The sequence below is a fragment of the Mya arenaria genome, chromosome 8, assembly GCF_026914265.1.
Source record: "Mya arenaria isolate MELC-2E11 chromosome 8, ASM2691426v1".
In the NCBI taxonomy this organism is placed as follows: Eukaryota; Metazoa; Mollusca; class Bivalvia; order Myida; family Myidae; genus Mya; species Mya arenaria.
The window spans coordinates 59,644,000-59,671,902 of NC_069129.1; the positions used below are offsets into that span (position 1 = coordinate 59,644,000).

The 27,903-nt window shown below is 37.9% G+C and overlaps 1 protein-coding gene across 1 annotated transcript; it reads left to right on the forward strand.

Moving 5' to 3' along the window:
- Positions 1 to 1,177: 1,177 nt before the first annotated feature.
- LOC128244402 (fatty acid synthase-like) lies at positions 1,178 to 27,824 on the forward strand. Its single transcript, XM_052962412.1, has 36 exons — positions 1,178 to 1,273; positions 3,050 to 3,196; positions 3,676 to 3,850; positions 6,001 to 6,159; positions 6,621 to 6,765; positions 6,935 to 7,011; positions 7,200 to 7,312; positions 7,542 to 7,656; positions 8,047 to 8,196; positions 9,866 to 9,964; positions 10,399 to 10,978; positions 11,128 to 11,242; positions 11,854 to 12,044; positions 13,096 to 13,278; positions 13,711 to 13,910; positions 14,363 to 14,503; positions 14,671 to 14,786; positions 15,269 to 15,428; positions 16,387 to 16,495; positions 16,828 to 17,015; positions 18,358 to 18,612; positions 18,775 to 18,924; positions 19,157 to 19,360; positions 20,444 to 20,658; positions 21,803 to 22,003; positions 22,419 to 22,659; positions 22,898 to 23,082; positions 23,516 to 23,578; positions 23,847 to 24,040; positions 24,378 to 24,655; positions 25,027 to 25,138; positions 25,652 to 25,772; positions 26,153 to 26,251; positions 26,590 to 26,750; positions 27,145 to 27,338; positions 27,584 to 27,824. The coding sequence occupies exons 1-36, from the start codon at positions 1,178 to 1,180 to the stop codon at positions 27,805 to 27,807; spliced, it is 6,156 nt and encodes a 2,051-aa protein (XP_052818372.1). The 3' UTR covers positions 27,808 to 27,824.
- Positions 27,825 to 27,903: the final 79 nt, after the last annotated feature.

Here is a 27,903-nt window from a genome sequence, read left to right on the forward strand (position 1 = left end):
CCAGGGACTCTAAGTAAGGCCCATTCCTGGCCATTTGAGGTGCAAAGACAAAACCACCTCATACACCCGGCACTGCGGGGCCACCTGAATGGTAAAAACACGGCCCATTTCCCCAGCTATCCCCGGCATACCCCCTGACCTGGGGGGCCGTGGTTACAATTGACTGGTGCATAAATTTTCTGCTAATCAGTAAAACTAGCATCTTTCTGGTCCTGATGAGGGTTTAACCTCTCTTCTCTCCCTTAATTCCATTGCTTAAACTTAATTCCACTCAAATTTTGCATAAAATTATGAAATGATTAAATCATTTCATAATGTTATGCAAAATTTGAGTGGAATTAAGGGAGAGAAGACAGGTTAAACCCTCATCAGGACCAGAAAGATGCTAGTTTTACTGATTAGCAGAAAATTTATGCACCAGTCAATTGTAACCACGGCCCCCCAGGTCAGGGGGTATGCCGGGGATAGCTGGGGAAATGGGCCGTGTTTTTACCATTCAGGTGGCCCCGCAGTGCCGGGTGTATGAGGTGGTTTTGTCTTTGTGCCCAAAATGGCCAGGAATGGGCCTTACTTAGAGTCCCTGGGGTGCGGGGGCAATTGGCGGTGATTTTACCAGCAGTGTATCCCCACAGGATGGGGATCTTACCCGGGCTTGGCTGGACCGAAAGTCAAAGTCCCTGCTATTCCCTGGACCTTGGGGGTCTGTGTTTACAATTGACTGGTGCATTACTGATCATCAGTAATTTTATTGTTTAATCAATCAGTAACCTGTTAAGTCGTTTATTTATTGAAATGTTTGATTGGAAACAATTGTTTATGTTTTGGATCAACAGGTCTTAGTTCACTCTTTTGTTAACGTTTTTTAATTCTATCTGTTGAGTTTTTTTGCTTATTTACAGATATTCAGTTAAACTAGAACTTTCCTGGATGTACCTGCTCATGTCAAATTTGTTATGTACGTAACATGTGTTTCACATTTCAATGGATTTGAAGATGCGTTTGAAGTAACCAGGCCTCATTTGCTTCTTCAGTTGCCTTATGTGGAATGTCGATCCTACAAGCAACACACCCCATTACTGTTTGGATCAGTTGAAATGATCTGAAAAAAAGTTTGTTTTTGTTTTTTTCGAAAAACCTGTGTTTACAAATTTTCAGGAAAGTAAAGCAGTAATATACAATGGACAAACCAACTGGAAAAGAGAAGCACATCCTCAAGGGAGCAGTGAATATTGGCGGGATAGCTTGCAGGCTGCCAAATGCTAGAAACGCTCAGGTAAATGCAGGCATTTGTGTACTCGTTTTTTAGCTCAACTATTCGAAGAATAAGGAGGGCTTTACTACCCGCCCCAGCTATGGCGTTTTACGGCAAGTTGGAATTTTCACTTATAAGTCAAATACCCTTCATTCAATTCCCTTAATACTTCCCACAGTTGTTCAGGGCCATCACATAATGAGGTTAAATAACTCCATATTATCCTTTATACAAATTATAGTCCCTGATTGACTATGGAACTTAGGTTAAAGTTTTAGGGCAGGTTGGGACATTTATTAAATACTTCTATACCCTTCATTCAATTGACTTGATACTTCACACATTTGTTCAGGACCATCACACAATGAGGTTACATACATGTAACTCCATATTATCCTAAATACAAGTTATGGCTATGATTGACTTAGGAACTTATGTTAAAGTTATAGGGCAGGTTAAAGTTTTAGGGCAAGTTGGGATTTTCTCTTATAAGTCCAATACCCTTCATTCAATTGACTTAATACTTCACACAGTTGTTCAGGGTCATCACATAATGAAGCTAAATAACTCCATATTATCTTTTATACAAATTATGGCCCCTGATTGACTTTGGAACTTCAGTTAAAGTTTAAGGGCAGGTGGGGGAGTGCAGTGCACATGAAGCATAAATATGGCTGCAGTATGTTTTGAGTTATTTCCCTTTGTTATTTTTTTTTCTGGAGCATACCTGTGAAAGTAAATTAGGTATTTACTTCAAACTTTATATACAGATAAATATCATCTAGAAGAACGCAGTGCAGTGCTCAAGAACCATAACTCTAGATTCAGTATTATTTTAGTTATTTTCCATTGTTTGATTGGTCAGAGATTATAAGTATCTTCCATGGCCGAGAGTGTAAGATAGGTTCATTCCGACCCGAGCGTAGGGTGTTTTGCGGAAACGAGGTTTACCTGCACGAGGGTCGGGATGAACCTATCTTACACGAGCGGCTATGGTAGATGCTTTTTGTCCCCCCTCAGTTAAACAAAATTAAGTAAAAATGTAATTTTTTGCTGGAACTCTTTTGTGCTTAGTGAAATAATTGCGTATGGATATGCGATAGCACGTGGTTGTCATGGATATGCGTGCAGTGATCCAGTTAATGTTAATAGCCAAATCGGTCTTTTTAAATAGTTCTAAGGAGAATGAAGCATTATTTCTTGAATGGTGCGTGAAAACTGTTTTATGGTGACATTTGAAGCAAGAAATAATTAATTAGCTTTCTAAATATTACCATAAGACAAAATTTCCATGATGCTACTCAGATGACAGTCTTCAACAAGGGAGGTAAATACAGTATGGTGACCATTAAAAAGGAGTTCCATACGGGCATTTTATCTTCACCCGTGGGCAAGATAAGAATATCTGGCATGGTTAAATTATTGGATCTACTTATCTGAGGTGGGAGAAATGGCAGTCTGTGACTGCTCTTGTTTTACCATATTTTTTCATTCCCTTTATAATATTGAATGTTTTTGAGGTATTTTGTGTTTGGACAAGTCAATTAAAACTGGTAATTTCAGTAAAACTAATAAAAAATCATGCATTCATTTATAAATGTTAAAGTACTTATTTCTATAAAGTTGGACCATTCACTTAACTGATGCCTTCCCACCAACAGTTTATTTTGTTGGATCAAACTAAAAGTGAGGTTTACTTTGTGATATAAATTATGGTTGAGATTGATTCCAGTATAAAATAGAACATTTCTCTACAGTGTGAATACTCAGCCATTTGTTGCTATGATGTCCTTTCAGGAGTTCTGGGAGGGTTTGACTTCTGGCCGGGACCTCACTGAGCCCCACCGCTGGCCTGTTGGCTTGTATAATCTCCCGCCCAGGATTGGGGCTTTACCTAACATCAACCGCTTTGATAATGAATACTTCAACTTCTCAGATGAAAAGGTATGTTTTGTATTTTTGTTTATATAAATCATGAGCACCTTTACAATAATGGTTCACCGAACAATATTATACCATCAAAACCTGTTGGCTCGATATTGCTTGGCTCGATTTCCTCTTTGGCTCAAACTTGATGTGAAGGACTTTTTTTTTTCGACTGTAAATATATCATTTGAAAATATTAAACTGAATGTCAACAGTTATATCATAAGCACAATAATTTGAAATACCTGAGCAACAAAGGCTTGAACATTGAGCTTCTATATTCCATATTTACAATACGTAATAGATGATATTTCTTCAACTACTGCACAAGAAGGCATTTTGAAATATGGTAATATGTAAATGCTTTTACTGTTTTCCATCAATGTTCTTTTTTTCTTATTTTTTCGTCATGTTTATATAAAACTACCTGAACATTATAAGACTTATGATCTTTTGTGTTTCATAAATCTTCTAATATTTGTTCTTGTCAATTACAGGTTGGTGGTATGAATCCGATGTTATGGCAGCTGCTTGAGGTTGTCCACGAATGTGTGGTGGACAGTTGTCTGCCCTTGAGTACTCTCCGCGCATCCAAGACTGGCGTGTACCTTGCTTGTTCTGCAAGTGACATTGATTCACTCCTTACATCTGCACCTTTTTCGGAGGAGCACAGTAAGTTCTTGGTGATCAATGCTAAAAATTGCTCAAGTACAGTACTGCTCAAGTGACACATCCTGCACTAATTTTTACTTTGTTGCTTCGGAATAATATTAATTTGAATCATTTTGTATTTACAAAATATTATTACGTAATTTTGGCCAGATTCTACTAGAACAATTCAGCTCAGTATTCACCAGAAACACACATAGATTCACTTCCAGTGCTTTAAAAACAGTACAAGTATGACCTACCATCATTATACATTACTACACCTGGAGTTGAGAAACTGCTCACCAAACTGTGCACATCTAAAGCTATGGGTCAAAGACAGCATGCTCCCGGTAAATGTTCACTCTTTCAACTATATACAAACAGCAGCGTGCTACCATGCGACTGGGTATATGCGAACATATCACCTGTGTACAAGAAGGGAGACGTCCACCTTGCTGAGAACTACAGGCCTGTGTCCCTCACGTCAATATTATGTAAGACACTTGAACACACCATTTGCAAACACCTGCTTAACCATATGGAAAGGAATAAGATTTTAACAAACTTGAATCATGGTTTCCGCTCAGGACATTCATGTGAAACGCAACTCTTAGTAAAGCTAAAAGACCTCCTTACTTTCAATGACAAAGATCACCAGACAGATGTCATCATACTTGATTTTTCTAAGGCGTTCGATACAGTCCCGCACCAAGAACTACTCTGCAAATAAGAAAGCTTTGGTGTCAAAGGACCTATCTTCAATTGGTTGAAATTCTTTTTGACTCAGAGACACATGCAGGTTGTTGTAGAGGGTGAATGCTCCCAGAAAGCCACAGTGGACTCCGATGTACCCCAAGGAACTGAACTGGGCCCACTTCTTTTTCTATGCCGTATAAACGGCTTGCCCCTATCAGTTAATTTACAAGTACGCCTCTTTGCAGACAACTGCCTGCTATATCGGAAAATTAGAAATCAGAAAGACTACGACACACTTCAGAATGATCTCCAAGAACTTGAAAGATGGGCTGATAAATGGGGAATGAAATTTAATGCTAAAAAGTGCTACATTATGAGTGTCAACAACAAAACCCCACATTTTTATACTCTCTGTGGACATATATTAAACAAGTTACTGAAAATCGGTACCTTGGTTAATCTCCAAGAACTTGACATGGTCAATTCATATTACTAAGACAACTAAAAAAGCAAATTCAACTACGGCACTCCTAAGAAGAAACTAATGAGACATTGCCAAGAGGATTGTAGAAAATCAGCATATCTGGCACTAGTTAGGTCTATCCTTGATTATGGTGCAGTTATTTGGGACCCATACCTAAAACAGGACATTTAAAAACTAGAAAAAGTTCAGCGCCAGGCAGCCAGTTTTATAACCGGTGACTACAAGTCCAGATAAGAAGGATGTGTGACAAACATGCTAGAATCTTTGAAACTCCGACCATACTCTATCAGAATGACGAACAGGTAGCAGGCTGATCTTCTTCTATAAGGTGGCCGAGGGTTTGGTGCCAGCACTACCACCTACTGGGTTCCTACAGCGAGCTAGGCAAAGGAGGCAAATTAGATCTCAGATACTATATTTCAAGACTGTATTACAACAAATATTATATACAAACAAGTGTGCAATCATGACAGAGGATTTATAATTCAACAGTATAAAACTGAGCAGTTAAAACATTCATTCTTCGTCAAAACGTTTTTGAAATATTTCTAAAATACAACTGATATTTTGAATTTACGAACTACATTTCGTAAATAAAAAAAACATTTTGCAATTTTGAAATAGAAATAAGTGTCCGATGTCATTTTAGGGGTACCATATTTTTAGACCGGTGGTTGTGAACTTTTTTGAAAATTCAAGATCATTCTCAAAATTAGTTATTTGTGATGATATTGCTTAACTTCGGGTATCATCAGCCAAAAACTTTAAGGACAGACCCATGATCAAGAAGAGGACAATTTCAATTTCCCCATGGATTTATAGAGAATAATTGTTAGTTTCATCGTAAGTTGAGATATAATTATATTGTTTCCACTGAATGCGAACCAGAAGCTATATTTCACGAGTGGCTATAAAATATAAAATATCTACTTTTGATTTGGCATCAATGTTTTTAATTATAATGTGTTTGAAAAGATTCTTTCTGATCCAGAGTCTGAGTCCCATTACCTGGTGACGGAGCTGACACGATGGCTGGATGTTACAGGCCCCGCTGTTACCGTGGATACGGGTGATAGTTCTAGTCTCACTGCTGTACACATGGCTGTCAACGACCTCAGACAGAACAAATGTGAATATGCTATTGTGGCAGGTACGTAGAGACAATATGGTAACAATATGGATGATATGTTGGTGTAGCATGCGAAGCACAGCTGCCCAAAACAGATTACTTTGTCCATCGCGTTGGTGTCATTTTCTTTAAGAGTGTTCAACCTACATTTCTGATCAATAACTTTTGAACGCCTTGTAAAGTTGTAAAGGCATCAAACTTGGTTATGATTAGTAGATGAACCCTGTACATTTTTTGGGTCAGTAGTTCAAAGGTCAAGGTCAAAGTGATCTTTTAATTACTAGAAAAAATATGAACTACCACCAGGTGACACATCAGATTTGTGAAGTTCTAAATTATTCTAAATATTTCATAGTGCACTGCATTTCATTACTATAATAACCATTGCAGTCTGTATTAGCAGTGAAATGTTTGTCTTAACTTTTAATGCTGAAACAAATGAGTTCATACTTAGTTATTGCAACTGTTGCCTTTTCTTCCAGGATGTAACCTCATTTTGAATCCTATCAAAAGTCGACAAATGACCAATGAAAATCTTCTGAGCTCTGATGGGAGGAGCCACGTTTTTGACCAATCAGAAGAAGGCACGGTCAGGGCGGAAGGATGTGCAGCTCTTCTATTGGCTTTGTAAGTCGACTCTTTCTATTGGCTGCAGCATTTATTTCATATAATATCCATTTCCTCTTAATTTTCAAAGGATAATGTGAAAGTAACAGCTCTTGATTCAGTTACAATATCAAACTTTACTTGATTCATGTAACTGTAAATATTACCATTATTGTTTGATTTATTTCAGCTGTGTTGACATGGTACCTAGAGTTTATTGCCTTATCCAAGATGCCCACATGAATTCTGGAAGAAGTATGCAGAATGGTAATGATCAATTGATATTTCATATAATTTCTCTAGAAACAAATTTGCTGTAACTTTGAGACCAAATAGATATTTACACAAAACTTGATGAATTTAATAACGTTGATGATTTTTAAGAACCCCTATTCCTCTTGCAAGAATGCTTTTTGAGTTGTGTCCCTTTAATAACATAACTATGACTGGTTCAGAGACCAAAGGGGAGGTGGATGCCCTACGTGACTTGTTGGAGGAAGTGTATGAGGGATGTGGGGTCGATACGGACAACATTGCGTACATAGAGCTTCAGGGCTGCGGTAACACTGTAAGATCAATTGGATAAATATTCTTAAAAGTCTTCAAGTGTGACTGGAGTTGCTTAAATTAATATTTAATAAAATGGCACATTACAATCTAGTGACAATTTCAATTAAAAACTACTATTTGTTTGTTTGATTCATTGTAATAATTTTATTGAAAAGTCTAAGGAACCTTGTTGTTTAAAAAAAGTTGTAAAGCAATAAAACACCTCAATTTATAATGACCTATTCTAGATGGATGCTCAGAGGGAGCTGCAGTGTATATCAGGCGTGCTGTGTGGGGAGCGGGCTCAGGTTCTACCCGTGGGCTCACTCACTTCAAACATGGGCAACATGGAGGCTGCTGCAGGTGGGAACTCTTATGTACACATTGATAATCTTCAACATTCCTAATTATTAACTTATTTTGCCTAGTGTGGGATATTACACATTTGAGATGTTAAAATTAATGTATTGTTTTATCTCATATATAAAGTTCAGCGGTAAGCAACAAATAATATATTGTTTATATTATGATGTGTATTTAAGAAATTATGATATGTCATAAAATTGTTCTAAAAAAGGTATGCTTCTCACTGTTTTTACAGGTTTGCTATTTGTGTGGAAAAAAATGTTTAATCATATATAGGTAATTGTTGTCTTTGGAGCTTAGTTTGCGAATATAATGGAGCTGTAATATGCATTATACACAGTCTCTTTAAAATGAAAGTTCATTGATACATATTTACGATTTTTTCAGGTTTAGCCGGCATTATCAAGAGTATTTTAATTCTTCACCATAAGGAGATTCCACCAAATGTGATATTTTCCAAGGACAAGCCATTGTTTTCTGAAGGCCAAGAGATTTTGAAGAAAATAAATATTGTGGAAAAGTCTTGTGCAGTCAAGGGTAAGTAAGCTTTTTTTCTATGAGACAGTCTTCTTAATGATGATACACCGTACACAAAATTAATGTTCTTTTTGCGCTGTCATAGAACTTAAATGTACAGCCGTGTGCTTATTGATGCTAAGAATTTAGATTTAATTTTCAAATATTTTTATTTAAATAAACTGATAACTTGCAATTATTGAAGATATTCAGATAAAGCTTCGTACACACAGTTAAATTGACATTAAGTTATGGACTTATGAGAGATAAAATCTTTTTTGAGTTATGCCCCTTGGAAAACTGTAAAAAAGGAAGAGCATTCAGGTAAACACTTGCAAAACTTTTGTCTAAACTATATTTTTTGTTTAAGTTTAATTGGCTAACACTGAAATTGTATTTCAGGGGAAGCAATGGGAGTGTAGAGTTAACTCCCATGTACATGTAGAGCTGTATTTCAGGGAAGACAGTAGGTCTAAAACGTTTTGGAGATAGCAGAGTTAACTCCCATGCATATGTAGAGCTGTATTTCAGGGGAGGCAGTAGATGTGAAAAATTGTGGAGATAGCAGAGTTAACTCCCATGTATATGTGAGCTGTATTTCAAGGGAGGCAGTAGATGTGAAAAGTTGTGGAGATAGCAGAGTTAACTCCCATGTATATGTGAGCTGTATTTCAAGGGAGGCAGTAGATGTGAAAAGTTGTGGAGATAGCAGAGTTAACTCCCATGTATATGTGAGCTGTATTTCAAGGGAGGCTGTAGATGTGAAAAATTGTGGAGATAGCAGAGTTAACTCCCATGTATATGTGAGCTGTATTTCAGGGGAGGCAGTAGATGTAAAAAGTTGTGGAGAGTGCAGAGTTAACTCCCATATATATGTGAGCTGTATTTCAAGGGAGGCTGTAGTTGTGAAAAATTGTGGAGAGAGCAGAGTTAACTCCCATGTATATGTGAGCTGTATTTCAAGGGAGGCAGTAGATGTGAAAAATTGTGGAGAGAGCAGAGTTAACTCCCATGCATATGTAGAGCTGTATTTCAAGGGAGGCAGTAGATGTGAAAAATTGTGGAGATAGCAGAGTTAACTCCCATGTATATGTGAGCTGTATTTCAAGGGAGGCAGTAGTTGTGAAAAGTTGTGGAGATAGCAGAGTTAACTCCCATGCATATGTAGAGCTGTATTTCAAGGGAGGCTGTAGTTGTGAAAAGTTGTGGGGAGTGCAGAGTTAACTCCCATGTATATGTGAGCTGTATTTCAAGGGAGGCTGTAGTTGTGAAAAGTTGTGGAGAGTGCAGAGTTAACTCCCATGTATATGTGAGCTGTATTTCAAGGGAGGCAGTAGATGTGAAAAGTTGTGGAGATAGCAGAGTTAACTCCCATGTATATGTGAGCTGTATTTCAAGGGAGGCTGTAGTTGTGAAAAGTTGTGGAGAGTGCAGAGTTAACTCCCATGTATATGTAGAAATGTATTTCAGGGAAGGCAGTTGGTCTGAAAAGTTGTGGGGAGGGTAAAGTTAACTCTCCATGTATATGTAGAGCTGTATTTCAGGGAAGGCAGTAGGTCTCAAATGTTGAGGGGAGGGTAGATTTAACTACTATGTACATGTAAAACTGTATTTCAGGGGAGGCATTAGGTCTCAACAGTTGTGGAGAGGGTAGAGTTAATTCAAATGTACATGAAGAACTTTGTTTCAGGGGAGATAATCGGTGTGAACAGTTGTGAAAATGGTGGAGTTAACTCCCATGTGATCCTGCGGGCATTCCACCCAGATTTCGATGACAGCTTCTGTCAGGGTGAGATTTTAATAATAATAATGAATCTGCAGTTACCCACTATACTATACTTAACTTGATAGATTTCAATAAAGCATTATGTTACAAAACTTTCACCATCACAAAAATAAAGATACATGTACAATCAAAAGTATTTTTTGCTTTGAGCAAGTGTGAGCAACTGAATTGTGTGTTGTTCTGCTTTATTCTCTAGGGGGGAAAGGGACATTTATTTATTTTTAAATATGTTTTATGTTTTTCAAGCAGATAGTAGTGGTGTTGTTTTTGTGTAATATTTATTTAAAACTATATTATAATTCTACACCAAAAAGTCATGGTGATCAGTTTTTGTGTCATTCTGACAAAATATTTTATTTATGTTAATGTGACTGCCTCCAGAGTACTCATTTCACAAATATTTTTGTATTCATTATTAATAATTGTATTATTTACAGTTCAAGGGGATACTGTGGTCCCATTCACTGCAAGAAACATTGAGGGAGTTGAGAAGGTGATCTCCTTTGTGGAAAACAATCGCTTCAACACTGACCTGTTGAGATTGATGACATCATCATTGATGTCACATGACATGAACCAGCCAATCAGAGGCTACATCCACATCAGCAGCAAGGAGGAGGACCTAGATATCCACCATGACTGTGGCGCGGACGTCCCGGAGGCTCTATTCCTGTGTATAGATGATGTCCTTCAATGTCCTGTCACAATATCCCCAAATGTATTGGAGTTAGATTCCTTCATGGAAGCTCTGAATGTTTGCTCAAAAAGTATTAGATTGATTGAACCAGATTTGGACTTTGAGGAGCTATTCAACAAGGGTGACTCATTTGACCCTTACACAAGACAAGGGTTGTTATTAGCTACTGCTGTGTATATTTCTTTGATTGATTGTCTGGAAGAGGCTGGGTTAGAGTTTGAAGGTGTGATGGGGTGTGGTCTCTCTGAGGTTGTGGCTGCTTACATCGATGGGTGTATCAGCCTGGATCAGTGCTTCCAAACAATGAACTGCATTGGAAGGTAAATTGGGACCATAAAATGTTAATTGAGTTCTATTTGTCTTTCCATCAGAGCAATCAAAATGTGCATTCCAAGTGACAATCATGTTTGGGATTAGTTTCTTTATGATCTACTTATATTTAAGATCATCTTTCATTTTTATTTTTCAGTTTATTCGAAAAGTATAGGGATGAAAACACTAGGAATTGGTGCAGGATGACAGTTGATATGCCATTTGATGAGGTGTTTCAGCTTGGCCCCTATGCCCACTTTTCTGGATGTGAGGTATGGGGTGCTCTGAGTACTTGACTACATTGATACAAATTATAGAAAATTATGGTTGTGCTTTTGTGATTAACTGTATAAAAGAACATTATGCTTAGTGAATCATCTTTTGGAAAGTTTTCTGAATAAAAGAGATTTAAAATTACATACAGGCGCACATATATATTTGTTTAATATTAATGTTTGATGTTATAGAAAATTCTTGCTTTTTTACTCTAACAAAATTGACATTCCAAGTGCAAATTAAAGAAAATGAAATGTTGACATTATCTCAGGGTGCTATGCTTATCATAATGTGAAAACATATCTATAAAAAAAATTGTTATGTTGGACCACTGATATTCTGTAGTCAAGATCTTACAAATAATGAAAATATCTATATAAATTTTGCATTTTAAGGTTTTAAATGTAAAAACTACAAACAAAATTAATGTATTCGAGTGAAATTTTGAATATCTAGAAAGAATTTATGATATATATAGATATCACTACCACCTCCATTTAAATGTTCTATGTACAAATTGTCTACGCATTTGTTTGGATGCTGCTTACGTCAAATACATGTCAGTACATTTTTACAAGTTTAAACTAAACTGATCAATGTGTTGCAGAGTGCCGGTGTAAGCCAGCTGATAATGGAATCCTCCAGCTTAGACTGTGTGTTGGGAAAAGTGGATGACCGGGGTGGGATGTGTGTAAATACAGAGATGGACTGTGTGCCTGTCTACACTCCCCTACTGGCCAACTCTGTGGAACATTTGCTAAGGGATCTGAGGGACATCATACCCTCTCCTGCTTACAGGTAAGTTACGACTAGTCGGGGTGAGTGTGTGTGAACACAGAGGCAGACTGTGTGCCTGTCTACACTCTCCTACTGACCTACACTGGGAAATGTGTATGGCGGGCGGGATCTGAGGAACATTATACCCTCTCCTTCTAACAGGTAATATTTATGTAGCGGGAGACTTTGTGGGGGGGGGGGGGGGTAGGTTAGGTAAGGAGTTAGGTTTGTGTTAACAGAGATGGACTGTGTGCCTGTCTTCACACCCCTACTGGCCCACACTGAGGAATATATACTGAGAATCTGAGTGACATCATACTCTCTCCAGCTCATAGGTAAGTTATGATGTAGGAGACTAGGGTAGGGACTGTGTGCCTATCTTCACACCTCTACTAGCCCATCTCTGGAACATGTACTAAGGGATCTCAGTGACCTGTCTCAGCAGCACACTTAACTCACTGCTCACACTGGGGAACATGTACTAAGGGATCTCAGTGACCTCATTCCTTGTCTATACAAGGAGATGTATTGTGTGCTGTCTCAGCAGCACACTTAACCTGCTCACACTGGGGAGCATGTAGTAAAGAACTTGAGGGACATCAAATGCTCTCCAGCATAAGGGTAATTTATGATTTGGAGAGACTTGGGTGATGTGTGTACTTTGTGTCTGCCTCCACTCCCCTACTGATCAATAATGTGAAGCATATACTGGGAGAACGTAGGACATAATACCCTCTCCTGCTTACAGGTCAGTTTATGATAAATATTTTTAAATAATCATGCTGGCAAAGATATAATTTATCATCTTTGATGAGAAAAGAATACAAATATGGGAATAGATAATGTTGGTAATAAATAGCAGAAAAGGTGTAAAAAATGTGTATTAATGCAATGTCAATTTACACATATATCTTACCTTTTATAATTAATGATAGATTTAAGATCATTACATGGTTCCTTTTAATATCAATTTTATACAATTATAAAAGTGAGTTATCCCAAATTTGTATTCTTTAACATCAGTTATTTGTTTTAGCATAAATTCTTGATATTAAATTCTGATACTTTTCAGCTCCCAGCACCTGTACTCAAGCCAGGTTGGCTGGGGCTCAGACATTGAGGCCCCTCAGTGCCTGATTGACCCAGGGTATGTGGCCAGGCTGCTGGTAAGGCCCTGCATGAGGTTCCAGGCCCTGTCACACATGGCCTACCTGGGCCTCACTCTCACACTCACTATGCTCAGAGATAATATCAGGTACAAGGCTGGTCTGGGTTATTTTGGCGTAATGTTATATTTGGTTTAGTCATACTTCATTTCTTAAAGAACATGGAAGATGTGCAAGTCATTATATCAAAATATAGAATAAGGCTTTAAGAAGATAAACAACTTCTAAAAGCCCCTTTCCTGTTTTATTTGAAATAAATTAAAGAAGAATTTCATTGTATTCTATTTTAATAGCATTTAAATTTGATATATGACTGAATAGGTAGAAATGACACAAGAATAGTTTATTTGCATCAGGCAAAATGAGTTTATTCTTACATTTGGTTAAAGATCAAATAATGCAGCCGTTGGAGGAAAGTTGTTGCTGGAAAAACTAATTTTAAGATATTCCGGCCTATTGTTTTTTAGATATTTTTATCAAAACAATATTAACATTCCATGTGAAGATTATTCTGATTGAAGGAGCTTGAATGAGAGCAGCATTGCAAACACCAGTGTAGGACTGCGTTACAATGTGGCCTCGGTAAAGCATGGGCTAGATGAGACGGCAAGCACGGTGCCGTATGGCGCTGACACCAGCATGGTGAACGGTGTACCGGAGATGATGTGTCAACCCTCTGTTTCATCACTCTGTAAAACGCTAGGAGAGCTGCATATACGAGGTGGGTTTTGTTTAAATACTTAAAGTTCAAACTTTATTAATGATGTATTTAAAGAAGGAGATCATTTTTTTGTTATTACAGTTTTAGTTTTAAATTCTCGCAATGTTGAGAAAATAGTGTCATCTTAAAGAAATAGTCAGTATTCTTTATTTGCATTAACGTAGGTTTTAGTTGGCTGTATTCACGACAATTAGAGTTTAGATGTCCTTTATGGGTGATTCCTTGACACTGGCAAACATTTAAAATTCTAGCAAGACAGAAGCTTGGTGGCAGGGAAAAGAAGGCATTTTTGCTGTTGAAAAGCCTGTTTTTTTATTATCTCCAATTATTTTACATTCTTTGCAGGTTATGATATCAATGTGTTCCAACTCTCGCCACAGAAAATAGGAATTGTATAGTACTGAGATGCTATGTTTGAGCCTCCATGTTACCTGGGAATATGTAAATTTCAGGCTATAATATAGATGTATGCCAGCTCTACCCCTGCAAAGAGGACACGTGTGGTATTGAGATGCCATGTTTGAGCCCCCTTGTCACCTGGGACCACGCTGCCATCTGGTCTCTCCCACATTGGCTGCAGTTCTCATGCACATGTATGACATCCCTTCCATGAATTAATGTATAGCTAAATTAAAGGACCTGAATTAATTCAACATACTTTTTTGTTCATTAATTTAAAAAAAAGATAAAAAGGTATTGAAATTAAATATAAAAAATTGTTCAAACGTAAAGCTGAAACTGCAATGTTTATCAATATCAGATAAGAGTGAGAGGGTCCCATACCTCATACAGCATGATGAAGGGATACACAGTGCCCTGTCTGTGCTGGTCTACCACTCTGTCAAGGCTATCTCTGAGGAGGTCAAGATGGAGAGTGTACGTATTTGTAAAATGTTCTATGTCAAGGCTATTTCTGATGTGTTTTTATCATGTTATAAGCAAAGGCTCTGAAGAGGTCAAGGTCACTAGTGTATGTTTTATGTTCTATGTCAAGGCCACTATTGTATGTATAATACTCTTCTTACTTGACCTTTTAAATTGTGCCTGTGATCTTAATGATGAAATATTAAATGGAATAAAGATTTTTTTGTTTAATCACTACAATACATAAATATAGGTTTAAAGTCATGTGCTTAATCCTTTGTAAAGTAATTTCTTATAATTAGTAGTATGCCTAATTTGAGCTTACATTGACATAAATGTCAGTTTAACAGTGTCTATGAAATGAAACATAAATGTTTGCTCTCTGTTCTTTGATTCGATGAGTTCTCATGTTGTTCCAAATAGTTCATATGAAGGTCACTGTATAACATTATAATCACACTGATCATCCAATTTCAAGCAAATTACTTTCTTAGTTTCTGCCAGAAGGCTTATCTGCATACAAGCTGCCACTGCTGCCTTTAAGACTGTATAACCTGACTGTAATGGATGACTCTGCACTGACTGCAGACATGTGTGACCAGTCCACTGTGCACGTGCTGCCTTCATCTGGCGACTTTTCTGTGTTAAATGCCTGTATGTGTTTGATATTAATGTGTCTATATTTAAGTCATTTTAAGCTCTACTGGCCAAAGCAAAGTCTACCATCTGTGCATCTTTACATGCATCCCTTGAAAATTGCTTGTGAACATGATAAAGTCTTCAGTTTGATTGTATCTCTAGTGGTTAGATATCTATGAATGCTCAGTTTCTTTCATAAACCAGCCAGGTCCTCCAATGCATGACTGGATTATGGCCATTGAAATTATCAAAAAACTATAATCGAGCTTGTAAACACAACAGAGACTCCATTTATTATCCCATGTTTACAAAACTTGTACAGCAGTTTGATATTGTGTAAATGAAGGTTCTTGTGGAAAACCAACCAGAGCGGCCCATGCATGATTTGGTCATGGCCCCTTAAAAATTGCTATAATTGAAATTATGACCAGAATAGAGCCTCTGGTTTTTATTTGATCTTCCCTAAACTTGGACATTTGTTAGATATTCATGAGGCCGCAGTTTCTTTAAAAAAACCCAGCCAGACCTGCCCATGCATGACTGGATTATGACCCTTAAAATTGGCAAATGTTTCTGTTATTATAGAGCCGCTATATTCACATTGCAAAGTGTATTTTACAAGACTGTAATCTCATTGCCCATAACCCTTTTTGAAATGTTGCTAGTGAACTATCAGTATGTTGCCTATTACCCAAGCATACATGCTCTGGATACAAATTTACCAAACAAGCCAAGTAGAGCATATGCCATTCTAGGCCTCTTTTTTATTTGTATGGTGTTTTTACAATGGAATCATACCAATTATAAAAGATAATTATTTTCATTAGTTTAATTTAACACTAATTCAGACCTCAGGTAAGAAATTAAGAATTCATGTTATATTATTTTTCTATTTGAATTGTAGTTAAAACTCTTAAAATAAGTGTTAAATAATGTTGTAAATGAATAAAATACCTTTTATGTGTATTTTCAGCCTCGGTGTTGTTGAAAGGGAACTTCAAGGTCAAGGCCGACCCCAATCTCCCTTGTATTCCTGGATACAACCTTGACATTAATGAAAATGTCTCCAAGAATTATGACCGGTATGCACACAGTTTTAACTATAAGTTCTTGTTTCATGATGCGATCTGCAGCATGAAATGTATGTTAGTCATTTAAATAAAAAATTGAAAATCCCCAAAGCATTTGCTTTCATAATGATGTATTCAAATTGAATGCTATAAGAGATAATTCTACATTAGGCTAAATATTGTTGTTGATAAGTACAATTTTGTGAGGGTATTTTGGGATTTGTTGCAAATCAAACTGATTGTGAGTTTACTCATGTTTGCCTACTGATATTACCAAGCAATGGCATTGTGAATGTAAGACCTCACAAATTTGGCTTTACTAACAATATCCATCATGGTTTAAGACCTGAGGAATGTGAGAAGACAGAGATTTGTTGGGAGGATAGCTGGCTTGATTTCATCAATGAGACCCTTGAGTTTGCTATTGGCAATCTTGACTCAACTCTCCAGGAGGTGACCTTCGACCCTGTTTACCACCACAGGGAGGCCAAGGAATGCCCTAGTTTCCTTGCCATCATTGAGAAAAACACAGGTTTACTTGGTTTCTTTTACCATTGAAATTTTTAGTTTTTAGCTCTACTGGCCAAAGACCAGAAGAGCTTATGCAATGGTAATGTGTACGTAGTATGTGCATCCGTGCGTCCATGCGTCTGTAAACAATTGCTTATGAACACGATACAGTCTTCATTTTTGATTGTATCTCGATGAAACTTGTACAGTATTTAGATATCCATAAAAGCTTGGTTCCCTTTGAATACAAGCCAGATCCACTTATGCATGCCTAGATTATAGGTCTTGAAAGTATAAAGAAATGCTATTTTTAGCTAGTCTATTTTTAGCCAAGTCTACATGAGCTAAGTCTATTTTGAGCCAAGTTTTCATGTCAAGTCACAATTGCTTGTGAATGTTTGTTCACATTATGCCCCTGGGGTCATTACTGGCCATGCCCCCGGGTTCACAGGTTTGGTTTACCAAAATTGGGAAATGTTAAAAACCTTTTTGTCTGAAACAGCTATGTAGATCCTTGCTTTTTTTAACAAGGCTTAATTTAGTGGTCCACTACCATGGTTGTTCAAATTATGCCCCTTGGGTCAAAACTGGCACTGCCGCGGGGGTCACAAGTTTCCTAGGGATTCATTTGAGAAATATTTTCAAAATCTTCTTGTTTCAAACCACAAGGCCCATACCTTTGATATTTGTTGTGGAGCATCATATGACTGTCTAGCAACACATTTGAAATTATGCCCCTTGAGCAAAAGCTGGCCCCACCCCTTTTGACTTAAATTTTAATTTTTAAAGCTACAGCAATGAAATTTTCACCATGTGTACAGTTTTGCAAACGAGCATCAGTGTTGTCCTCGGATGTCCTTGACTTTGACCTTTTGACCAACATTTTTATTTTTAAAGCTACAGAAATGAAATTTTGACGATGAGTACAGTTTTGAAAGCAAAATTTTTACCCTCAGATTACCTTTACTTGGCACATATTAAAATAGTTCATGCAACTAATCTGCTTACAACACTCTCTGTCCTCAGATGTTGAACGTGCAGCGTTTTAATCTAACTCAAACACAAAAAGTGAACTCTATATTTGTTGCCTATTACTCATATGTACATGCTCTGGATTGAAAATGACCACAAGAGCCATGCCAGTAGAGCGTAGGCCCTCTTGTTAATGGGTTGCTGTTGTGGTACAGTTTGAGTTGTTTTGACCTCGCAAAGCACATACCGCAATGTTTTAAATGTGTTTATGGCCTCAAAATAATGTTCTACACTTGTTATTTTGTGGCTAGTCTTACCTCAAAGTTGCTTGACTAAAAATTGAACCTTTGGGGTATGTATACTATATTTACAATGAATATCATGCATTACAGGTTTATGTAGGTCAGGTGGTCTTTCCCTGATGTTAAAAGCTGCCAGCAGGTCAAATGACCTTGAACTTACTCAATATGATGCCAGCCTTGATGTGAGTTTGGTTGCCAGTGGCAGCAGCACTTGCTTAGCAACTACTGTCATGATGTACAGTATCCATAGCAACCAGAAAGAGAGACAGAAACTGTTACTATACAAAGGAGAGCGATCTGCCAATGGAAAAATGGAACCAGTGTTTGGATTCATAGATCTTAGTGGTAATGAAATTTGAAAAAATGAGCAAACTAGTTTTTTATTTTGGTTATATGTTATGTAGTTATTTAAGAAAATGAGTCTTATATCAGTTTACATTCAATATTGTCATACTTACATTCCTAATCTTGTAGTTTGAAAGTTATCAATATACATTAAACACTTAGGTAATGTGGAAGTGCAAGACATTGAGTTGAAGAGTGAGATATCCCATGAGGAGTTGGAGATGTGTGTCCCTTACTTAATGGCCGCCTACCTCCTGTATGATGTGGCAAAAATGGAGAGTGGAGAGTCGCTGCTGGTGCTGCCACCCCATGGTGAGTGGTTGTTGTCATTAGTATGCAAAAAAAAAATTAATGTTCTCTAACTGATCACATAGTTTCTGAGTTATTCCCCTTGATCAGCTAAGAAAGGTATATGTTATTATGTTTTTGTTAATGATTATATTTTGAGCTGTTCCTTATTACACTGGCCAACTTAAAGTATAATAGTATTGTTTCCCATTACATAAACAAAGAAAATGTTGTATTAATCATTTTGTTATTGCAGACACGACTGCAGTGTACATGATTGCCTTAGCCTGCCAACTTGGTGTGAGCGTGTACACATGCACAGAGGATATAGAGACCTTGCACAGCCTACAGGGGATGTTCCCAGAAATTCAGGTGTTCCACGGGGGCCTCCTATACACTGGACTTATGGCTCACACAAGGGCCATGGGTGTTGACATCTGTGTGCGCATGGCCAGTGGAGGTAATGTTTGAATATTGATGGAGTGATTCCTGACCTTAATGCTTAATTCAGTATAATGCTTCTATTTATATATGCAGTTATTAAATTATTGCGCTATGCTGATGAACTAGAGATTTAAACGATTGAAGTAGGCAACCAGATGAGATTACAGAGGAAACCGTTATGAAATTATTTGTTAACTGTTTATAAGTACATTGTAATTATGTTTTGGTAGTGTATTTACCAAGAAAAAAATACAGAGAAAATGGATTTGCTTACTTTTCATAGCTTTTAATACAAAAGTAGCACAAACTTCCAAATCTCTGTGATAGTCAACTTGTTATCCCCCGCCGAATGGAAGATTTCGGGAGGGGGAAATTGTTTGGGCGTTGTCCGTCCATCCGTCATCTGTCCGTCGTCCGTCTGTCCGTCCAGAACCATATCTTGGTAGGCATTGATAAGAAAATGTTCAAACTTGGTCAGAATGTTCCCCTTAATCAAAATTACCATATCATGGTAATGATTGGTCAGATTATGTTTAAACTTGGTCGGGATGAACCCCTTGATGAAATATAGACCGCTTGTAAAAGTGGGTCACATGGGGTCAAAAAGTAGGTCACTAGCTCAAATCTTAGAAAAATCTTTGGAACACATTAGAGGCATTATTTATGGTCTAATATTCATGAAACGTGATCAGAATGTTTTCCTTGATGAACTCTTTGACATGTTTAAAATTGGGTCACATGTGATAAAAATTAGAAAACTGGGTCACATGTGATAAATAATTGGTCATTAGGTCAAATCTTACAAAAATCTTGTTCGAAACCATTTCATGGTAGTGATTGGTTGGGTTATGTTCATACATGTATGACTGAACACATGATAATAGTTCTAAACAAACTCAAATTTATATCCCAACGTCATAACGGTCCATTTCTCTGCAGCCATTTTACATGTTAATATAGGAATATTCCACCTACTTTTCATTTCCAATCCATGGACTTTGCCTAATTAGGCAGGGGATATCAATTCAATGAATTTGCTTGTTATATATGTTTTTCTGTGGAGAATTCTTTCTCAGCAAGTTTTACTTTCCTTTTGCAGGTGTTAATGAAGCCCTACAGTGTATCAAGGCTACAGGGCAGTTAATAATGTGTGTTCCCCCAGGGTCTACAGAGAGAGTTGACAACGCCCTAGTGCGGGACAACATCACAGTGTGTGTACCAAGAGTCTCCCAGGCCATCAGGAGCTTCATGGCCAAGTCTAATGAGGATCAGCAGGCTTTGATATTCAATCTCCGAAATGGAGACATTGCTAAGGTTTGTTTTGAAAGATAAAGTGGCTTATGCTAGCAGTTTTAAACATTATGATTAAAATGTAATTTCAAAGTAATTTCAAAGTAAAAGGAAATAAGATCAATAAATATAATTATAATTATGCCCCCCTTCGAAGAAGAGGGGTATATTGCTTTGCACAGGCATGTCGGTATGTCGGTCGGTCGGTCGGTCCGTCGGTCGGTCGGTCCGTCGGTAGACCAAAGCTTGTCCGAGTGATAACTCAACAATTCCTGGACCTATGGTCATCAAACTTGACATGAAGGTTGGGCCTGACCAGTAGATGACCCCTCTTGACTTTGGGGGTCATGGTCACAGTAACCTTTAACGCAAAAAAGTTAACAAATTGAAATTATGTTCATCAAACTTGACATGTAAGTTGGGCCTGACCAGGAGATGACCCTTATTGATTTCAGGAGTCATTGGGTCAAAGGTCAGGTTCACAGTGACCTTGAATGCGAAAATGTTTCAAGTGATAATTGGACAATGCCTGCACCCATGGCCCTCAAACTTGACTTGGAGTTGTGTCGGACCTGTAGATGACCTCTTATGATTTAAGGGGTCATTGGGTCAAAGATCAAGGTTACAGTGACCTTGAGCGAAAAATGCTTGTCTGTGTGATAACTTGTCAATGCCTGCACCCATGGCCCTCAAACTTAACATTTAGATTTTTGGTGACCAGCTGATGACTACTATGGATTTTGAGGTCATAGAGTCAAAGGTCATGGTCATAACACACTCAATCCTCAAACTTTGAATGGTCATAATCTTAAAACTGCCTCAACGGCATACAATGTCAGCAACAAATCAGCTGTCATTTCGGTCCATGCATATTTCATTCAATTGTCTATATGATCCTGACAACATGGCGCTCAGGGGGGGGGGGGGGGGGGGGCATAATGTTTGACAAACATCTCTTGTTATTGTGCTAATATGATGAGGGTGATGATTTTGGTGGTAGTTGTGGTTGTGGTCATGGTGGTGGTGGCAATGATTATGATGATGATCATCATGATGATGATCATGATGATGAAAAATATCACTGATTTGAAATTTGTATGACATGACAGCATGTCAAGTAAAATGCATGAAAACAGACATTGATCAATAATATAAACTGTATCTTCAGCTTGCAGAGAGTGGCTACCCAGAGTCAAAGGGTCTCCTGTACAGCCAGGAGGAAATATCCTGCTTGGATCCCCCATTCCCTGTGCTTTCCCTCATGAGGCACCTTACAGGGCCTGTCCAGGAAGGAGCCCTAGAGGAGGTTAGCCAGACTGTTCGGCTGGCCATACAGAAACTACAGGAAAAGGTCATGCCAATACCAAAGGTAGGAGAAGATACATGTTTTGAGGGCAATATACTGATCATGGCAGAAAATTCACCTCGAGAGGAATTATAGGTCACTGATGATAGGAAAAAGATATCTTTGACTGTTTTACTCTAACAAGATGTTGACAAAAACCCAAAACTTTGTATATCTTTATTTTTTTTTATACTAAGAAAGCAGTGTGCTTTTTTAAGGTTTCAGAATGGCTTTATTCTGCTTGTCCATCCATAATAATGTTTGTTCCAGCTGACCATTAGTCTATCCATCCTTGGACAAAGAGGTAAGTATAAAATGAAGGAATTAAAAGTAGCTATGATAAAGGGAGTTTGAGACACAGGGAAAACAATACTGATAACTGCTAGAATAGTTATTACATGACCTGAAAATATATTATTTACGTTCTTTGTTTTGGTAGGATTTTTCCATGGTAGACACCAGCTGTTTGCTGAAGAATCCACTTGATAAACTAAACAGTGACCCTGACCTGAGCCTTGACCCTGTGGTAAATCTGGAGTCAAGGTCCTACACTGAAGGGTCAACTATTGAGAGGTCAAGGCCACTGGAGGACTATACCATGAACAAGGGAATGTTAGAGACACCAGAACGCTCCCAGAGTGGCAGATATTCACCTGATGTAAACATTATTACATTGACAGGTAGGTAGGTTGTATGATGGAATATTTAACCTATTTGAAATAAAACAAGTCTTATTCCGACGACTATAACCTTTTTTTTCTTATTTGTTTTTACTTAAATACAATACAGTTCCCATGTAACTTTTTTTTTCTATGAAAATTAAAGAAATAAACATACGTATGTCGGCCAAATTCTATAAAAAAACAAACTTATTTGAGTTGGCCTTATGGGTAAAGCCAGATATTTAATCCATTTCAGACCCATTCCTGGACATGGCGGTATCCCCAGTGGACAATAAAAAGTTGATGGTGCAGGGTGTGCCTCCCACCTCCACCCCCATGCTGGGTACTGACGGGCTCAATAATGACGTGATCATGGCCCGCCCTCTGGAGGAGAGCTACCTAGAGACACACCCACAGGAGACCTCCTTCCATATCTTTAAGGTGGTATTTAACCTGCTTGAGTTCGACTCGATGCATTTATAACATGCATGTGTTGGAGAAACATTACTCTAGGACATAATGTACAAATAAGCTAGTCAGTCTTTTAGCCTTTGGTCTTTTAGCCTTTGGCAATAATGTTAAAGCTGAACTCTCACAGATGACCGTTTTTGCAACTTTTTTATTTTATTTTTATATCACGTTTGAAAATTGATGAATATCCGACCTATAATATGTAAAACTGCGATCTGATATTTTGTCATCTGTCTCATATCACTGTACATCAGATTTTCTAGATCTATGACTGTCCCATTCTTTTTATCAAATCAACATTAATGTATTGTAATGTATTCTGTAGAATTATTGACTCGCAATAATAATGCATTTCATTATTCTTATCCAGTAGAAATGAAAATGCATCTTGTTTTACTATTAGGATGAGGAGAGCGGGGAGGTGCCTAGGACAGGGGAGACAACACAGGGATCAATGAAAAATGAGGTCAGTGTCGCTAATACCTGCAAAATAGCAAAATTTATATTAGGTTTTTTTTCGGTATTTTGAAGTAAAATTGTTATAAGGTATTGTGGTGTATTGTTACAAAATGGGCTTGGTTGTATTTGACGTTAAAAACGTTTCTTGATTTTTTCTCCATTATTGGTAAAACAAGTTGTTTCGAAATACTATTTTACAATTTTAATAATATAAATATTAATAAAGTATATTTTAAGCAAATATGTTTCTCAATTATCTGTGATGTGTTTTCAAGACTGACAAGAAAGGCAAAAGGCTTGAAAGTCCAAAGCCCCCAGAGCTGGAAGACTCTACAAAAATTGGGAGCCCGAAACCCAAGATAAAGGCCCCTCAACAGCAGTCCCCTAGACCCTGGGGTAGCCCCTTCCCAAGGAACAGGAAAACCCCAACCATTGTTCTCACTGATGTTGACCATTCAGATTTCAAGAGGTTAGCAGTAAATGTTCAAACCATCAGTAGCATTTATCTGTCATTTTGCATAAATCACGAAACAGCATAATTAATGTATAGGTTTACTGTAAAAGATTAAGCAGCCATTTTAAAAAATGTGTCATGAGTGTATTTGCCATTCTCAAATGCCTGTGTCAATGTTTTAGGCTTAGAGTTCATAGCTTTACATGTTGAGACAACCATGCATGAGGTCAATACAGTTTTCTGCATTGGATTAATTTTAGTTCATAAAATTGTAATTTGTTAATTTATCAAACAGTCAAGTGATAAAAAATTACATATGTAGAGGTATAGAAATACTTGTCTTTCTTCCAAGGATGAATAGTCCAAGCTACCAGCGCCCAGGCACGCCCATGGTAAAGCAACCCCTGCACGGGTTTCACAAGCACATGGCCAAGAAAAACAAGCCCGTTCCTGGGCGTCTGCTCCTCCCCAAGCCCCGGGTTGACCTCCTGCTGACCCATCCACCGATGTCCCCTTTGACCAATGAGCTGCGAGAGGTGTTGACCCCCAGACTGACCACATGTGTGGTGCCGCTCAACACTGTTGAGGATAAAGGGCAGCCTCCATTGTTCGTTATTCATCCAGTGTCCAGTAAGTCTGCTGTGATTAACAAATTGTTTTGTGAACATTTTCAAAACAAATGATTTAAATCATGCCATTTCTTTTGTTGTGCCGGATGTGCACCTACTATTCATGGAAACATTGTGTAAAATTATTGAAAGACTGACAATATTGACTTCAAATTACCAGAATTGATTTTAGTCCATTTTCATGCACTTACAAGGATAACCAAATCAGTAATGGTGCTTTAAGTGTACATTTCAAGTCTCCTGTGCAATTCTGTCCTCAGGGTTACCACAATATTGTATAATTATTTAATACAATAGATAAAATGTTACATATCAAAAGTATTGTTCATAGTACAACAATTATATTTTTTTAATTTGTATGAACCCTTATAGATGCTGGTTACATGGATGTCTACAGCACCCTGGGTAAGGAGATGAGTGTGCCATGTTTCGGGATCAGAAAGACGTCCAGCACCCCGACTACCTCTGTCACTGCTATGGCCAGGTTGTTCTGCTTATAACTTAGTTACTTTCGATATTTTTGCACCTGCTATTTTTGTATTTTGAAGACGTACTTAGTAAGATACACCTGCTATTTATGTATTTTGAAATAGATTTGAATTAGATACTGTTCCTACGAATGCTTTTTGAAGATGAACTGAATTATATAAATCTGCTCTGAACTCTTGTATTTTGGAGACATACTTAATAAAATACAATCATGTGTCCTTTATGCATTTTTCTTATACCTTTGAATGGTTTGGTATACATAAAATTCTGCTCTGCTAATAATCAGACTGTTGGCAACTACAAATGGCACAGACACATTTTGTGGGCGCCTGCAGATGTTCACATCCTCAAAAGTGTTTAGTATCCCCATGATTATCACTGTCTTGAAGAAAAACTAGTAATCATGTCACTTTACAAAATGATTTAAAATGTCAGGTTTGAGATACTTGTGTTGGAAATCATACCATTTCTGAAACAATATAAATGAAAATAAATATATTCATTGCAGGTACTATAAGGTTGCCATAGAGATGAGCTATCCAAACGGCCCATATATTATTGCCGGCTACTCCTTCGCTGCCCTTGTTGCCATAGAAATAGCCTTGGAATTCCAGAGGTCTGGCAAACAGGTTGGTATGCAATTATTCTGAAACACACAGGCTGTATGTGCATGCCTCAGGTATAAATAGGTCAAACAGTTTTGATTTGAATTTAAAGTAGTACCTAATAGTGAGTGAATCATTACGAAGAATGATATTGCATACTCAATTAATTTTCGAACAAAAAAATGAAAATACCCATATGTGTCGCAAGGCCTGCTACCCCGGCTTTAGTTCTTGTGGAGTTATGCCTCTTGGTGGATTTAGAAAATCGGAGGACATCTGCATCAACTTGTTGTCCCTTAAATGTTTTTTTAATATATATATGATGGTCAATCTCTTTATTCTCTACAAAGCTAGATAAATGTTAGTGAACATGGACTTGAGTAATATGCCTTTGTTGTCTGCAGGTTGAAAAGGTCATTGTGTTTGATGGGTCCCCGCTGTACATTCAGAGTCAACTCTCGCATGACATGAAGCATCTGCCGCCTAATGCCAACCAGTCAGAGGTACACTGAATCTAATATCATATATAAGATGGGGGTTTTATTAAAAATTAATCATGGTTGCTATGTGGAAACTGATGTTTTCTGAATGTATTTAATTTGAATGACAAGTTGACAATACTGCTTCTGTGCAGTAGAGATGCCCAATGTTGTGTCTGTTACTTTGTGAACTTAGTGCAGACGGCTTGACCCTCTCCAAGTAAGGTATTTTGTTGACAATCTTATCCATGCTACAGCAGATCACTGGTGTTTGGCGCCCTGGTCAATGGCTGATCTATTTTCATGCCTCCAGATATCTGACTGCTCTGACCTACATTCTTATTTCTTTTCTATATCCCCAGGTTCACGAGGCCCTGGTGACTGGTGCTCTTGTCGGCTGGCTGAGCTACTTTCGACCCACAGGAAGCCGGCTGCTCATGTACGGGCTAATGAGAAAATTGCCATCAACTGCTGACAAGATAGAGACTGCTGTCGATCTGACATTCGGCAATGCTATTGTTAGGTAAGTTTTTATGAAAGCGAATTTTTAGTTAATCTGAACTTAATCTTCAAAGCAAATCCATAGGTGCATAAGCCCACACCTCCAGGTTGACAATATAAACTTCAAAGGAATCGTCCTGGTTGCCAAAATAAACTTAATAACAATTAAGTTTTGAGCTATACCTCAAAATTCTGATCTTATGTCTACATGTAACCCTCCCCACGGACAAAATCACCATCCATTTTTACCCAGGCTAGCTCCCCCCCCCCATTTTTTTTTAATTTAAAATGAAACGATGAAGAGTCCTTTGTGGGGGGATTGCTGAATGGTAGCAGGTGATATTTAAATATAGAAGTGTGTTGGTTTGTTGAACCGTCTGTCATTTATCACATGCACATGATTCACCCCCTGACAGCAACACTAAGAACAAGACACGGTGGTTGACAGCCAAGGAGAAGGTCCTGCAGCAGCGGCGGCTGCCAGGGGCGGGGAATAGGTTCGGGGACGCTGCACGGGAGATCGTGCGCCTCATGCGGAGGGACAAGGCCACAGAGTATGTGGCGCAGGCACAGATGGCTTACAAGTATAGGACCACTGAGAAACTCACAGGTTATTATTACATAGTTTGATTACTTCATAATCTCGTTCTTATTTATGTCTTTCAAACATGCATGAAAAAAACAACATAGTGAACTCGTAGGATTTTACTGAATTGGCTCATGTTAGTAGTGAACTACGGTTTTTCGCTACACACCATTTAAACCATGGCGTTGGAAGAGTTTCAAAACTGTAAAATCTTAAACATCTCTATTTATGTTTTTTACTCTTCCATGAAATGATTTGTTTTTCTTCAGGTGACATCTGGCTGTACCGCGTTAAGTCGAAGCCGATTTCAGGGAACACAGAGCTTCCCGAGGATTACGGGCTGTACGAAGTTACCCGGGGCAACGTGCATGTGCGGCTGTACGAGGGACAACACTCCTCCCTCCTCACCGGAGAGTTCATCAGCCCTCTGGCGGCAGACATCAACAGGCTTCTGACGGGCACTGAGACCAACGTTGAAACTTCACTTGTGTAGACTATATAATTTTGAGATGAGCTTTTTGTACGGAAGCACCATATAATTTCATATATATGTATATTTTTGTTTTCAATAAACAGTTTCTGATGTTCA